Genomic DNA, 14,830 nt, shown 5'->3' with positions numbered 1-14,830 from the left:
GTAGATATTAAATAAATAAACCTTAAAAATAAATAAATAAATAAATAAATAAAATAGTTGGAAAAACACTGTTGTACCCAATCTTGGTCTGAATTTCTAAATAATTCCTTGGGCTAGATATGTAGAATTAAAAATCGCTTGGTCATAGACTTTAATTTTAAAAATATTTCTGATTATAGATGCAAACCTGTTATTATAGAGAAACTGGCAAATACAGAAAAGAATATAGAACATCCAACCACTTGGAGATAATTAACATTTTGCAAGTTTGTTTTCACTCATCTTAATCTCTAACAGAAATGGGATTCTATTGCTCATGTGCTCTGTTTCCCTAGACCAGTCTGACCCATGTTGTTATATGTTTTCAATGCTACATATTATGCCAAAGTATTATTCTACCATAATTTACTTATCTGTCTCCCTACTGCTGAGTTCTATGCTTCACTTTCCCTTTTATAAAATGGGGATAATAACAGTATATACCTCAAAACATTACAATTAATTTTTCATTTTTTTATTGTGGTATGTAGAACCACATGTAGTTGTAGAACTATTACATGTAGTAGTATGTAGTAGAACATACTATATGTATGAACATATATAGAACATAAAATTTGCCATTTAAAATTTTAAGTGTACATTTCAGTAGTATTAATTATAATTTTAAAAGAGTTAATAGATGTATTGTATTTAGTAAGTACCAGCACTATCTTGCACATAGTAGGTGCTAGATGAATATTTGCTAGTACTATTATGTATCTCTGTATTTCAGATCTCCTTCGGATAAATTCCTAAAAATAGAATTGTAGGATCAATTATTGTAAGGCAGAACTGTTAGTGGCTCCTTATTCTTTTTCCTATTTTTTGCTTAATAACAGACTCCTCAAATTGTGGTTGGGCTATGACTACCTGGAATAAAGACCACATTTCAGGGGCGCCTGGGTGGCGCAGTCGGTTAAGCGTCCGACTTCAGCCAGGTCACGATCTCGCGGTCCGTGAGTTCGAGCCCCGCGTCAGGCTCTGGGCTGATGGCTCGGAGCCTGGAGCCTGTTTCCGATTCTGTGTCTTCCTCTCTCTCTGCCCCTCCCCCGTTCATGCTCTGTCTCTCTCTGTCCCAAAAATAAATAAAAAACGTTGAAAAAAAAAATTAAAAAAAAAAGACCACATTTCAGGGGTGCCTGGGTGGCTCAGTTGAGCAACTGACTCTTGATTTCAGCTCAGGTCATGATCTCATGGTTTGAGAGACTGAATCCCACGCTGGACTTCGTGCTGACAGCATGGAGCCTGCTTGGGATTCTCTCCCTCTCTCTTTGTCCCTCTCCTGTTCTCTATCTCAAAATTAAAAAAAGACAGTATTTCCCAGTTTCCCTGTGTAGCTGTGTGAGTAATATCTGGCTAATAGGAGTGAGAATTGTTGAAAGTTTACTTAGAGGAAGTGAATAAGTATCCCCTCAATCCTTCCTGATGGCTGGAAATGTGAATGTGATAGATGGAACTTGAGAAGCCACAGATGACTCCCACTCCCACAGATGCTCCCACTACCTGGGAATCATATATTAAGGATGGCAGACAAGAAAGCTGGATCCCTCATGACGATAGAGCAAAGTCCAGGACCACTTAAGAGCAAAATCTGCTATCTTGCTTAAGAGGTACTCGTTTTGAGGGATGCCTGGGTGGCTCAGTCAGTTAAGTGTCTGACTTTGGTTTGGGTCATGATCTCATGGTTTGTGGGTTTGAGCCCCACATTAGGCTGTGGGCTGAGGGCTCAGAGCCTGGAGCCTGCTTTGGATTCTGTGTCTCCCTCTCACTCTGCCCCTCCCCAACTCACACTCTGTCTCTCTCAAAAGTAAAAGAAAAACATAAAAAACTTTTTTTAAAAGAGATCATTGTTTTGATACTTTAATACTCATGACTTAATATCTTACATGATATAAAAGAATATGACATGATTTTAAGATGTATCAGTTTATCTTCCTACCATCAGAGCTGACTGCTAAAGTGATCTTTTCAAAGCTTTGTTTTTTTGAAACGTCCTGTGTAGTAATGAATTTGGCTGGCCTTTGTCCCGTTACTGGCAAGTAGCCTCTCAATCTCTGGGATTTCCTAACTGATAAAGAGTATCTATGATCTGTGGGTCTCTAGGTAGCTTAAGCTAAAAAGATGAATGACTCCAGTTGGGGGCTGGTAATGCCAGGAAGACCAGATGTATCAGATTATCACTTGATAATGAGCCTGACTTCTGATGGGGAGGAGAGCTAGAAACTGTGTTCAACCCCATGGTCACAGATCCAAACAATCATTCCTTCATAATGAAACCCCAATGAAAACTCTGGACATGAAAACTCAGGTGAGCTTCCCTGGTTGGCAGTACATGTTAATATGCTGGGGGAGTGGTGGTATGCCTTGATACTATGGACAGGTAACAACAGAAACTTTGCATATGGGACTCTCCTAGACCTCACTCTATGCATTTTGGGGGTGGGGGGAGTTGGTTCTGGTTTGTATTCTTCTGCTATAATACTGTCATCATTCCTGAGTTCTGTGAATCAGCACCCTGAGGGGGTAATGGGAACCTCCAGATTTATAGTCATTTGGTCAGATTTTTAAAAAACCACAACTTTACTTAATTTGCATTTAGCATTTTTCATGTTTGTTATATTTTTTCTCTGTCAGTTGCACATTCACATCCTATATTGTTTTCTAGTACCCCTAACAATCTGTTCCCCTTTTATGATCAAAAACATTCTCACATCCTGAGATAAACTGGTTATATTAATCTACATTTTATTTTTACTTTTATAGTTTTATGTTTCACATTTGATGGAGTTGAGGACATGCTATCCCAAAATGTGGCATCCTGGCATACTGAATATTTCAAGCTGAAGGAATCTGAGTAGGTACAGGAAAGATTTTCTACCTTATCCTGAAGAAGGTCATAAGACCCTCATGTGAGAGGTGCTCTCCCTATACTCAGATGAAAGAAGCATCCTTATCTCCAAAGATAGATTTTGAAAGGATTCTGAATGAATAGGATATGCTGTTTTCCCCAGGTTACTATCCTTAGCTCAAACCCTTTTTTGCCCTATCACATTTTTCCATGATTCTCCACTCTTCATCAAACCTAGCATCAAAACACTCAGGTTTAAACACGTCTTTAGTCTTCATTTCCTTAAGAAGGTTCTGGTGTAATGTAAAACATCCTTTAAATACATTTGTACCCTTTTTCTTGTTAATCTGTCTTTTGTTAATAGAGGTCCCAGCTGCGAATTTGGATGGGTAGAGGAAAAAGATATTTTTCCTTCCCCACAGTTTCAGTATAAATATTCATCTAGAAACTGCTCTGGGTATGGTTGGAGTTGAAGACGTATTTTCTGCCAAACAAGAAACTAATAATTAAGTGTGAGGTACACTGCTGGTTTAAGATATGTATTTATAATGGCTTTAGGAATTAGTCTACTATTCCTAGTTCAGTAGAGCAATTTTAAAAATTAGGAACAGTTACTGAATATACCTAAAGACAAATGTTTAAGTTTTAAATAAAAATGAGAAAAATGTATGATTTTTTAAAATAAAAATGAGGCAAGCTATATTGTAAGTGTAAGAAAAAAAATTCTCAAAAAAAAATGAGAATCTTTTTTAAAAATCTTTACTTCTGCTATTCATATTCCTATTTGCTCCTTTAATTTCTCACACATACTTAAAGTTCCAACGTACCTCTTGAATGGCTGTCATGACAACATGTTGAACAGATTCCTCCATCATCATAATGGCTTGGATGTACTCTGAAAACAAGAATAATCTGGAATGTCACTGTTCAAGTTAAAGATACTCAAGGGAGTAAAAGGCTTACACTTCATGAATTCTTATAAGTAGTCTCCCATGTTTTGACTCTTCCCAGGAATTCTTCATAAGTGGTTAAATATCTGCACCACAGGTAAAGTAAAGGCTGAAAGTTACAGTAGTTCTTTAAGAAACCACACCCACCACCCCATTAATTTACAAAGTTTGAGGCTACAAGCTAAAGGTCACAGGAATACAGTATCTCAGGAATGCAAGACAATGAATTGGCAAAGCCTAAAGCCAGGATGGAAAGAACTCCTTATTGCTATTCCTAAAATTTAGAAATCTTTCACATTATACTTTGTTACAAGTTAAAAAAAAATAACTCTGAAGTCTGTGCCTTATGCTTGTGTGACAAAGCACTGCACTGTGTACAATTTCTACCTTAATATTTTCTGCTATAGAATAGAAAAATCTTAATAAACCGGAGAGTTGCTTAGGACAATGAATTAAGACGAAATTAAGATAGAAACTGATACCATAAAAAAATAAATATTGCATAGCCCTGGACTTTAAAATTCACACATCTCTAATAAGCTGAAGTACCAACCTCATCAATCTTACCCTCGCCACTGCCAAAAAAAGAGAAGGATCTCTCAGCTGTCAGTAATGAAAAAGCTGAAAAAAATTATTTGTCTCCTAAAAACAAAGCCCTAGAAGTACTTTTCCTTATTTGCAAATCCAACAATGAATGGAAAAAGTGGCATTAAGCATAAAATAAAATCAACAGGCCAGGTGGGTTCTAACAAACATGGTAAATACATTTTAATAAGAAACATTTAAAAGAATAATTAGGAAATTTTAGTCTCAACCTGCCTCTCTCCACATACATCCAAAAAATCCTCTCCATACGTACACCAAAAACTTGTCTCTGCACTTCAAGTATTACATGATGGGAGTCTTACTGTGAAATTGTTAAAGTGAACTTACGAGACTCATGTATTTGGAATGCCAAGGTGTATAAAGCTGTGTGTGACAGACAACTTATTAAAAACAAACAAACAAACAAACAAAACCAAAGTATTTTGACAACACTACTAAATTGTGACATTCTGACATCCTGGTTATTGATGCCAAAGATTTTAAAAAACATGTTTTTAAGCAAGTGTTGTTCTTAGGATACTTGTACCCAATCAAATGTGTGGTGACACAAACATACACAACACACTTAAGTCACAGGTATTTTCTTAGGACAATAGTAGGAATGTATCAGAACCACTATTTGGGGAAAAAAAAATTCTTTAGTCTGAGCTCCGTTTCCTGTTCTGTTATGTTAATGAGGAGCATCCTCTAAGTGCTGGAATGCAAGGGAGTGCTTGTAGATGTTCTGTTCAAAGCTACTACACACAGAATCCCAGGGCTATGGAGAAAATGGCATAGCTAGGATGACTAACAGCCCTCAAAATAAAAGACTGTGAACATGGAAAAGAAAAAGCAGTGGCACTGATAATGGGGAAGGAAACTTAATGACAGCCTATTGGAAGTGAAGAAACTAACAGTGGGAACAGGGAGGTAAGGAAGTTAGTAAGGTGTGAGAGGGGAAGCGTTAGTTAAGAAGCGGTGTTGCCACGTCAAGGCCCTTCCCCGCGAACACCGTAAAATGCTACATGATAAAATGATGATGACAACTACGTTAATGTACAAATTTTGAAAAGAAAAAAAATTCACAAATCTTGTGTCCAAAATATAAATATATATGATTATTGGGTGCAGATCTATGAGGCAATGAATGAGGTGTGCTATGTCACAGAGTTCATCCTGAAAACAGCTTTTTTAAGGCCAAAATTTATAGCAGGTGAGTATGAGGAGCATGATTTAAACATGGAGAGACATAGGTTATTGTCCTTGCCTAGCCTTTCACAAACCAGAAACCTTGGGCAAATCATGTAATACTTAGTTTTCCTCATGTGTATAAAGTATTTTTTTTGTTCTATGAGTACTTAATAAAGTACCAGGCAGAAGACAGACACTTAGAAATTATTAGTAGTATGTTTTATATTACTAATATTTGCCTTTTCAATTTTACCACCATTTATTTGCCCTGTTTAGGAAGACAGATGGCCAACATAAATGTATGTTAAGTCAACGTTCTGAGCAATTGCTCCTTACTTTTAGTAACTGAAAAACTCATCTAAACATAAAAGCTTTTTTATCCGTATAGCACTTTATGGATTACAAAGTAAATACGCATATACAATTTCATTTACTCCTCACGACTATCAGGTTTTGTATCCTCATTCTGTAGATGTGGAAATGGGCTGAGTACCTAGTCCAAAGTCAGTCAGGTAGTAAATGGCAGAGCCGCTTTAGTAAGCCTCACATTACACTGAAAATCTGAACTCAGGAATTCATTTACTTTGATTCTTGGTTCTCAACTATGTTTCTGAAAACAGGGAATGCCCTCTGGATAAATAAGATGTTAAAATCCTGTTCAAAGGTTTCATCATTTATACACAATTTCAAGGGAAAAAATGAATCTAGGTGTTACACAGGACTCTTGGTCTGTGTGAGAATCTGGATAAATATTATGATTGCTTTCCATAGGACTACGAATATAGGTAACATTCTTGTCTTTTCCTGTGATAAATATAATTGGTCAACTCTTAACAGGTATGCTGCTTCCAAGAGTAGGTGAATCTCCTAACAGAATAAGCACATAAGAGGTCATTATCTGAATTCAGTCAACTACATTAAATAATTTTCATACACCTTTTAAAATCAAAGCATCTACTTAGAAATTTAATGTGTCTGGAATCTTATTTATAGCAATCTTCTAACTTTTGGCAAAAAACTTTTAGACATCTTAGTAATATATAAAAATCACAAATGTAGAAAGTTCTCCATTTTAATTTTTAAACTGAATAAAGAAAACTAAAACTTACTGTAAGAGCATGCATACTAAAATCTAACAGGAATGAGGACAAAGAGAAATAAATATATTGTTAGAAAAAAATTCCCGGATCACACACCAATAAAACTAGTCACAGTTTCAAGAAAACAATATTGACAGCTATTAAACTTATCACATTAGAACACTGAAAAGGTATAGACAATTTAAATAAAAATCTGTTTTGCATTACCAGGAGTGAGGAAGAAGGAATAAGAAAAAAAAATCTTTGGGTTTAAAAACATAAAAACCTCCGTCTTCTACGAAGTTCATACAGTAACAGTAAAACGCTGTGCCCTCATTGTTTGGAGTAGTCCCTATGTACCTTTCTTCTATTTCATCACCCCTCATCCCTTCCTTACTACTCTCTAATTATAGTGGTGCGTTTTTTCAGTCTCTCAAAGATAACCTAAGTCATTATGACATTCAGTTTCTACTACTCAGATTACTCTTCATCCATCTCCACATCTTTGCTTAAATAACTTCCCTGGCCCATTACACTTTACCTTCACAGCACTCATTCCCATTCAGACCACACAGTTATTATGTGTGACATTGCTTCCTACCCTCCCTCCACTCACCAACCTGTTCCACAAGGGAAGGTACCGTGTCTGCTCTATCTGGCAATGTGCTCCTAGCCCCAGCATAATGCAGGAGTTTGGTAAATATTTGTGAAATAAATCCTTCATACTTGCAATCTAAAGTATCCAATTTTAAGTTCCCAGAGCTAAACTGATCCAGTATAACATTACCATTATTACTGAGATTAATTTAGCTGGACATTCTCCAATTAACAGTAAATTTCATCACATTCACTGTAGCTAAAACTAATCTAACTCAAAGAATTATATAGTCCTGCAGATAGGGAGAGAATCCTCATAATCAAATTTATTCTAAGCTGCAAAACTCTTTTAAGCTTGCAAACAAAGTACTAGCAAAATCATAGAAAATGGCATTGTTTGAGGGTGGCCTTGTGAAGATGCTATTGTTTGTACTAGTGATTTATATATAATCTATACAATATGTATTCCTTTGCTTAATTATTTTAAATGCATACCCTAACATCAAATAAATTACCTTGCTTCTGTTCGCAGTTCACAGCACAGCCTAAGATGAGTTGAAGCATCCTTCCAAGCTCTGCGGCATCAGAATGTTCCCCAATGAGGTTCACATCAGGAAGGGTAAAGTCATTAATTTGCTGTCCTAAAATCTGAATAGAGACAAAAGGATTAGAACTGCATTTACATTTATATGTCCAAATAAAAATATTTGATACAAATTAGATCATCAGCACCAGAAACTCATTGCTAAGGGCAGAGCTATTACGTCAATTTCACTTTCAATTTCTATTTTTACCTCCTATAAGCTAAATTATAATGATCTTGATTTAGAAATTTAGTCCCAATCTGGTATATGGTATGAACACTGAGAAAAGAAACTGAATACTTTGATTCCTTCACCAGCTCCCAAAAGAAAAATTCTCTGAAGTTCAAAGCAGAGCCAGAGAGGTTCTGAACAAGGGAGCACCAGAAGGAGCAGAGATTAAATATAGATTCATGCCTATATTTAATATCATTTAACTCCAAAATGCTGATAGCCAAATACCTGTATCAGGAAGGAAACAGAGGATTCCTTTATGGGGAAACTGGTCCCAAATGAAATGAAATATATGCAGACAAACGGGTAGGTTCCTATCTAATAACCCTACAGTGAATAAAGAAAATCCTAGAAGCACACAAGCAGGATGAATAAGGCACTAGTGTTACAGGTGAGCAGGGCAAGGAGCACAGTACCTGGTGGCTCACGGTAAGAGCTATGAATTTGATTCTCAATAGGAAACCATGAAAAACTTTTGAGAAGAATGACATAATCAAATTTTCATTTTTAAAAATCATTTTGGTTTTAGAGTGAAGAATAAGAACAGACTGTAGAGGGGCAAGAGTGAAATCAGGGTTACCAGTCAGACTACTCTAGAAATATAAGCAAGAGCTAATGATGGCATGGTATAAAGTAGTGGCAGTAAAGAAGGAAAAAGCTTTATTTTGGAGATTTAGGTCTTATGACAATATTTTAAAAAAGGAAGGACTATAGGATGACTTATAGGTTTTGGACCACTTACTGAGTTGTGAAGATAAATGATACAAGTATAGATATAGGTATAAATGAAGGTAAGTTCATGGGGTAAAAACAGTTAAGAAAGTAACATGGGCATCTATGCTTTGTTGTGTTCATTTGATTATCTGTGATCATGAAATTTAAAGTAAAACTAGTTCCACTGCCTGATTTTTAATACCTTGACTGTTCTGATGCAGACTCAGAGGATAAACTGAGTTAATCTAGGGATGGAGGTTTGCCACGGAATAAAACTAATGTAAGCAAGGGAGTTGGTTATAATGCCTGGATTCTAAACTACCTTCATAAGAGAAGAGGAGAGAGTTCATATATGGCAGAAAGGAAAGTATAACATTAATAATCATCTACACACTACCCACGTTACAGTGAAAAAGAGCCTCTATTTAGTAACCACCTAACAGATAGTTGTTTGAACCAACATCTAAAACAATGGAAGATAAGCTGCTTTTTAATTTTGAGGTAAATTTTCCTTTACTCGAAACCACTGCAAAATATTGTAAAATTAAATTTCCTATAGTAATACTTCTAAGCAGAGTGAGAAAAAAGTTCCTACCTCATGATTGTAATCCAGGATTCCTTTTAAAATTTTCTTTAAATTGCTTATCTGTTCAGAGAGAGATAAAACAACTGGGTAAAAGTCAAGCATAGATCAAAATATAATTTAACATAAAAAATTTCTGAACCAACTAATCATTCTAGTTAATCATAAATATAAAAAATAAAACTCAACAGCATATGTGAATTCCATAATCACCAAAAAAGGACTATCAGTGGCTTAATTTATGTGATCTCAAGAGATTATAATAAAAAAATTAAGTTTCCAATCATGTTAAATTTTCAATGTTATGATCACACTGACAGAAACTGGAAGGTAATTGAACAAGACTTAACAGTAAGATTAAAAGTATCAGATTTTCCGCAAGTAAAGAAAAAAATGTGCCATCCTTACTGAAAACATCCTCTAGTACTGTCTTCCCTAGAAAAATGGAGTTGCATCTCACATAGAGGTTAAATTCTAAAATTAGAGCATTAAGCGAAAATTACAGTCAAAATCAGGTTTGGAAATGTCTCCAAATTTTCTTCACTGTCAGAAAAGACTGCTGATTGTTTTGTTTCTTTTTAAGGACTGCTGATTGTTCAGTTGAGCACCAAAGTAAATACTGAGGAGCCCTATGGTTAAAAACATACTATGTTGAAATGCTAGTACAACACTCGGCACTGCAAGATACTTGTGGTACAAGAAGCATCCTCTAGAAGCAAGAGAGGGTGAGGGACCAACATGTTTCCTATCACTCAGCCACTCTAAAGTAAGGGTTCACTGGCTTATATGTTATCTGAGTGAAATGACAGGCACGATAACCTGCACTATTTTAAGCTGTTATTTTTTCCTTTTTTTTTTTTTGACCCATCTCATTCGGTTGATACTGTGTTAAGTTAAATGTGTATACAACAGGATTCTGTTGACCCTAACTGTCCCTACCCAACAGTAGTAGCTGAAGATGTCCTAGGACAGAAGTACACAGTAGGACAGAAGTCACAGTAGAACCTGTGACTATCAAGTAACAGACGTATTTATTTCTAAGGGAGAATATAAACTGAAAACTTATTTAAAAAAAGCTCATAAAGAAAACGAATATGTTCATATTTCTAGAAAGATTTGGGGACATGGCAAATATACAATATACTTTATTTCCTTTATTTTAGAATGTTTGGGTTTTTTTTTTCATATTTTAACATTTAAAATTAACATGTCTTAAAAATCAATGTGTTCATTTAAAATGATAGTTGAGGGACGCCTGGGTGACTCAATTGGTTAAGTGTCCAACTCTTGATTTCGGCTCAGGTCTCTCAGGTCATGATTTCACTGGTTCATGAGATCGAGTCCCATGTCGGGCTCTGCACTGAGTGTGGGGCCTGCTGGAATTCTCTCTCTCTGCTGCTCCCCTACTTGTTCTCTCTCTCTTTCAAAATAAATAAGCATTTAAAAAATAATAATAAAATGGTAGTTGATTTCCTATTAATCCCAGTTCTGAATATTAAGAATATGATAAAGTTTTTCCCCTTCTCTATATTACTGTCTCTGCCACACTAATGATACTAAAGATGAAGACAGGATGTATGTTTGTGTGTGTGTTCTGTGCATGCAAGTTGGGTAAAGAACTCCCTCTTTGGTCGAGATAGCAAGCAAACACAAAATGATTCGTAGCATTATTTTTTTTTTTCAATATATGAAATTTATTGTCAAATTGTTTTCCATACAACACCCAGTGCTCATCCCAAAAGGTGCCCTCCTCAATACCCATCACCCACCCTCCCCTCCCTCCCACCCCCCATCAACCCTCAGTTTGTTCTCAGTTTTTAAGAGTCTCTTATGCTTTGGCTCTCTCCCACTCTAACCTCTTTTTTTTTTTTTTCCTTCCCCTCCCCCATGGGTTTCTGTTAAGTTTCTCAGGATCCACATAAGAGTGAAACCATATGGTATCTGTCTTTCTCTGTATGGCTTATTTCACTTAGCATCACACTCTCCAGTTCCATCCACGTTGCTACAAAGGGCCATATTTCGTTCTTTCTCATTGCCATGTAGTACTCCATTGTGTATATAAACCACAATTTCTTTATCCATTCATCAGTTGATGGACATTTAGGCTCTTTCCATAATTTGGCTATTGTTGAGAGTGCTGCTATAAACATTGGGGTACAAGTGCCCCTATGCATCAGTACTCCTGTATCCCTTGGGTAAATTCCTAGCAGTGCTATTGCTGGGTCATAGGGTAGGTCTATTTTTAATTTTCTGAGGAACCTCCACACTGCTTTCCAGAGTGGCTGCACCAATTTGCATTTCCATCAACAGTGCAAGAGGGTTCCCGTTTCTCCACATCCTCTCCAGCATCTCTAGTCTCCTGATTTGTTCATTTTGGCCACTCTGACTGGCGTGAGGTGATATCTGAGTGTGGTTTTGATTTGTATTTCCCTGATGAGGAGTGACGTTGAGTATCTTTTCATGTGCCTGTTGGCCATCCGCATGTCTTCTTTAGATAAGTGTCTATTCATGTTTTCTCGTAGCATTATTTTAAACATCCACAATTGTTTTATACATGTTACACCATATAAAAGTAATCATTTAATTGCCTCTTATTCAAAGATTATTTAGAAATTAAAACAGTGGCTTAAACAGTGTTCATTCACTCTAGCTTAGTTTAAAAAAGGGAATTAAATGTTGGCAGACTCAATATTTAAGCAATCAGTGAATATTGTTCATCAAATATGTGTTTTATGAAAGAAATAAAAAGGGGACGCCTGGGTGGCGCAGTCGGTTAAGCGTCCAACTTCAGCTCAGGTCATGATCTTTCGGTTCTTGAGTTCGAGCCCCACATCGGGCTCTGTGCTGAAAGCTCAGAAGCCTGCTTCGGATTCTGTGTCTCCTTCTCTCTCTGCCCCTCCCCCATTCACGCCCTGTCTCACTCTGTCTCTCAAAAATGAATGTTTAAAAAAAAAAAAAAAAAAGAACTAAAATGACAAACTAAGTTTAACATATCTTAAGTCCAGGGGCTTCACATGCTTACTCATTTGCATTTCTGAGTCTCTACCTATCTATATCAAAGAGAAATGGGTAGCATCGTGGAGACTTGCAGAGATAAAACAACTCTGTGTCTTCATTGTGATTATGGGAAACCACGTATCGATAGAGCTACACAGAACTGTACACAAAAACACGAAAAAACATAGATAAATCTGGTGAAAGCTGAATAAACTGGATTGCATCAATGTCAGTTCCTTAGTTTTGATATTGTATTATAATTATGCAAGATGTAACCACTGGGGAAACTGGGTGAAAGGTACACAGAACTTCTCCACATTTTGTTTTGCATCCCCTGTGACTCTAGAATTATTTCAAAATATAAAGTTAAAAAAATAATTTAGTGGGTTGCAACTAATGTTTTTTAAAATCAAAACATCAGTGCACAGATTAAGGGAACTATATCTGCACATACATTTAGTTGACAGTAGGCTGTAATGTAAACTGTATTTCTTACTGTGGGTTCTGGTCAAAGAAGCTTGAGAAATAATGGAACTTAAGGCTACTAGGATAAAAATGAAAATATTTCATTCTGTGAGTGCTCTGGACTCAGTCAACTATAATCAGTATTTTCTCATTATTAGTAACAACACCACCGGCAACTAACATTACATGTGCACTATCCTAAGTACGTTATATATACCAACTCATTTATTTCTGTGAGGTAGATCCTTTTACTATCCTCATTTTACAAATAGGGAATCTGAGGTACAGAACAGTTAGGAGGACTTCCCCAGACAATAAATGTAAAGTTATGATATGAATACAGGCACTATGGCTCTAGAGTCCATGCCATTAGTCATGGTGCTTTACTAACTCACACTATGTATCTTTGTGAGCAACCTCAGGTTACCTCCAATCTTTAATTCTGGATTATTTCACTACAGGCTGTCTAGGTTTCTAAAGCTCACTGGACACATCAGATAAAATTCCAACAAACATTACACACATACTACTAAAAGACCATTTAACAGATGGAAAAATAAAAAGAAAATACCTTTAGCCTCCAATTATCTCCTACTTCGGTTTTGATTCTGTTCAGCCAATTTTCATCAAAATATGCAGGATCTCTGCAAATCAGAAAAAGCTAGCATATTAAGATCATGCAGCTATCAAGCTTAAAAAAAAAATGAAATCTATCCTTTAACTGCAACATAAAAATGTATTTACCACATACCAAGCAATTAAAGAACTCAGTCTGGAGATTGGATGCAATTTTCGCAGATTTCTCTAAAATCAACCTATTACCAGAGCATCATAAAATATGCATGTATATATACATATATGTATACACACATATATATATACATACATACACACACACATATTTATATATACATTATATATAACGTATATTACGTATATATACATACATTTTCCCCAAAAAAACAAACTAGAAAAATGGGCACCTGGGTGGCTCAGGCAGTTAAGAATCCAACTTCAGCTCAGGTCATGATCTCACATTCATGGGTTCGAGCCCCATGTCGGGCTGTGTTGACAGAAGGGAGCCTGCTTCAAATTCTGTCTCCTTCTCTCTCTGCCCCTCCCCCACTCACGCTCACACTCACTCTCTCTCCGTTGGTAAACGTTAAATTGGGATGCCTGGGTGGCTCATTCAGTGAAGCATCTGACTTCGGCTCAGGTCATGATCTCATGGTCCATGAGTTTGAGCCCTGCATCGGGGTCTGTGCTGACAGCTCGGAGCCTGGAGCCTACTTCAGATTCTGTGTCTCCCTCTCTCTCTGCCTCTCCTCCACTCACTCTCTCTCAAAAAATGCATAAACGTTAAAAAAAATTAAAGGTAAACATTAAAAAAATAAAAGTTGTAACATACAGTTGATATATTTATTTTATTTTTTTAACTAAAAAATAAAATTACTTATTTTGAGACAGGCAGAGACAGAGAATCCTAAGCCACCTCCACACTCAAAGCGTGGAACTTGATCCCAACAAACCGTGAGATTATGACCTGAGCCGAAATCAAGAGTCAGACACTCAACCGAGTCACCCAGGTGCCCCTACGGTTGATAAAAAAATTTTTTTTTAATGTTTATTTATTTTTGACAGAGAGAGAGAGAGACAGAGAGAGACAGAGAGAGACAGAGAGAGAGAGAGCGCGAGCGAGCATGAGTGGGGGAGGGGCAGAGAGGGAGGGAGACACAGAATCTGAAGCACGCTCCAGGCTCTGAGCTGTCAGCACAGAGCCTGACGCGGGGCTCAAACCCACGAACTGTGAGATCATGACCTGAGCCAAAGTTGGGCGCTCAACCAACTGAGCCACCCAGGTGCCCCTACAGTTGATACATTTAAAAAAAAAAATTATAGAGGAATATGCTACCTTGGAATTAACATAATGTTTAGATACAATAATATCTAAAAAGTCAAAATCAATG

The 14,830-nt window shown here is 36.5% G+C and overlaps 1 protein-coding gene across 3 annotated transcripts in view; it reads right to left on the bottom strand.

The window, feature by feature from the left end:
- Positions 1–14,830, bottom strand: part of HOOK3 (hook microtubule tethering protein 3) — a 117,186-nt gene that overhangs the window by 75,333 nt on the left and 27,023 nt on the right. For all 3 annotated transcript variants that reach the window (XM_049632460.1, XM_049632462.1, XM_049632461.1), the window contains exons 3-6: positions 13,435–13,507; positions 9,414–9,464; positions 7,805–7,937; positions 3,715–3,782 (exon numbers count right to left, since the gene is read on the bottom strand). In XM_049632460.1, the coding sequence (XP_049488417.1) occupies positions 3,715–3,782; positions 7,805–7,937; positions 9,414–9,464; positions 13,435–13,507 (325 nt within the window). The remainder of the gene's footprint in view (positions 1–3,714; positions 3,783–7,804; positions 7,938–9,413; positions 9,465–13,434; positions 13,508–14,830) is intronic.

Source organism: Panthera uncia, chromosome B1, assembly GCF_023721935.1.
Source record: "Panthera uncia isolate 11264 chromosome B1, Puncia_PCG_1.0, whole genome shotgun sequence".
Classification (NCBI taxonomy): Eukaryota; Metazoa; Chordata; class Mammalia; order Carnivora; family Felidae; genus Panthera; species Panthera uncia.
The sequence above is the reverse complement of the archived record's forward strand: the minus strand, read 5'-3'. Positions and strand labels throughout refer to the sequence as shown.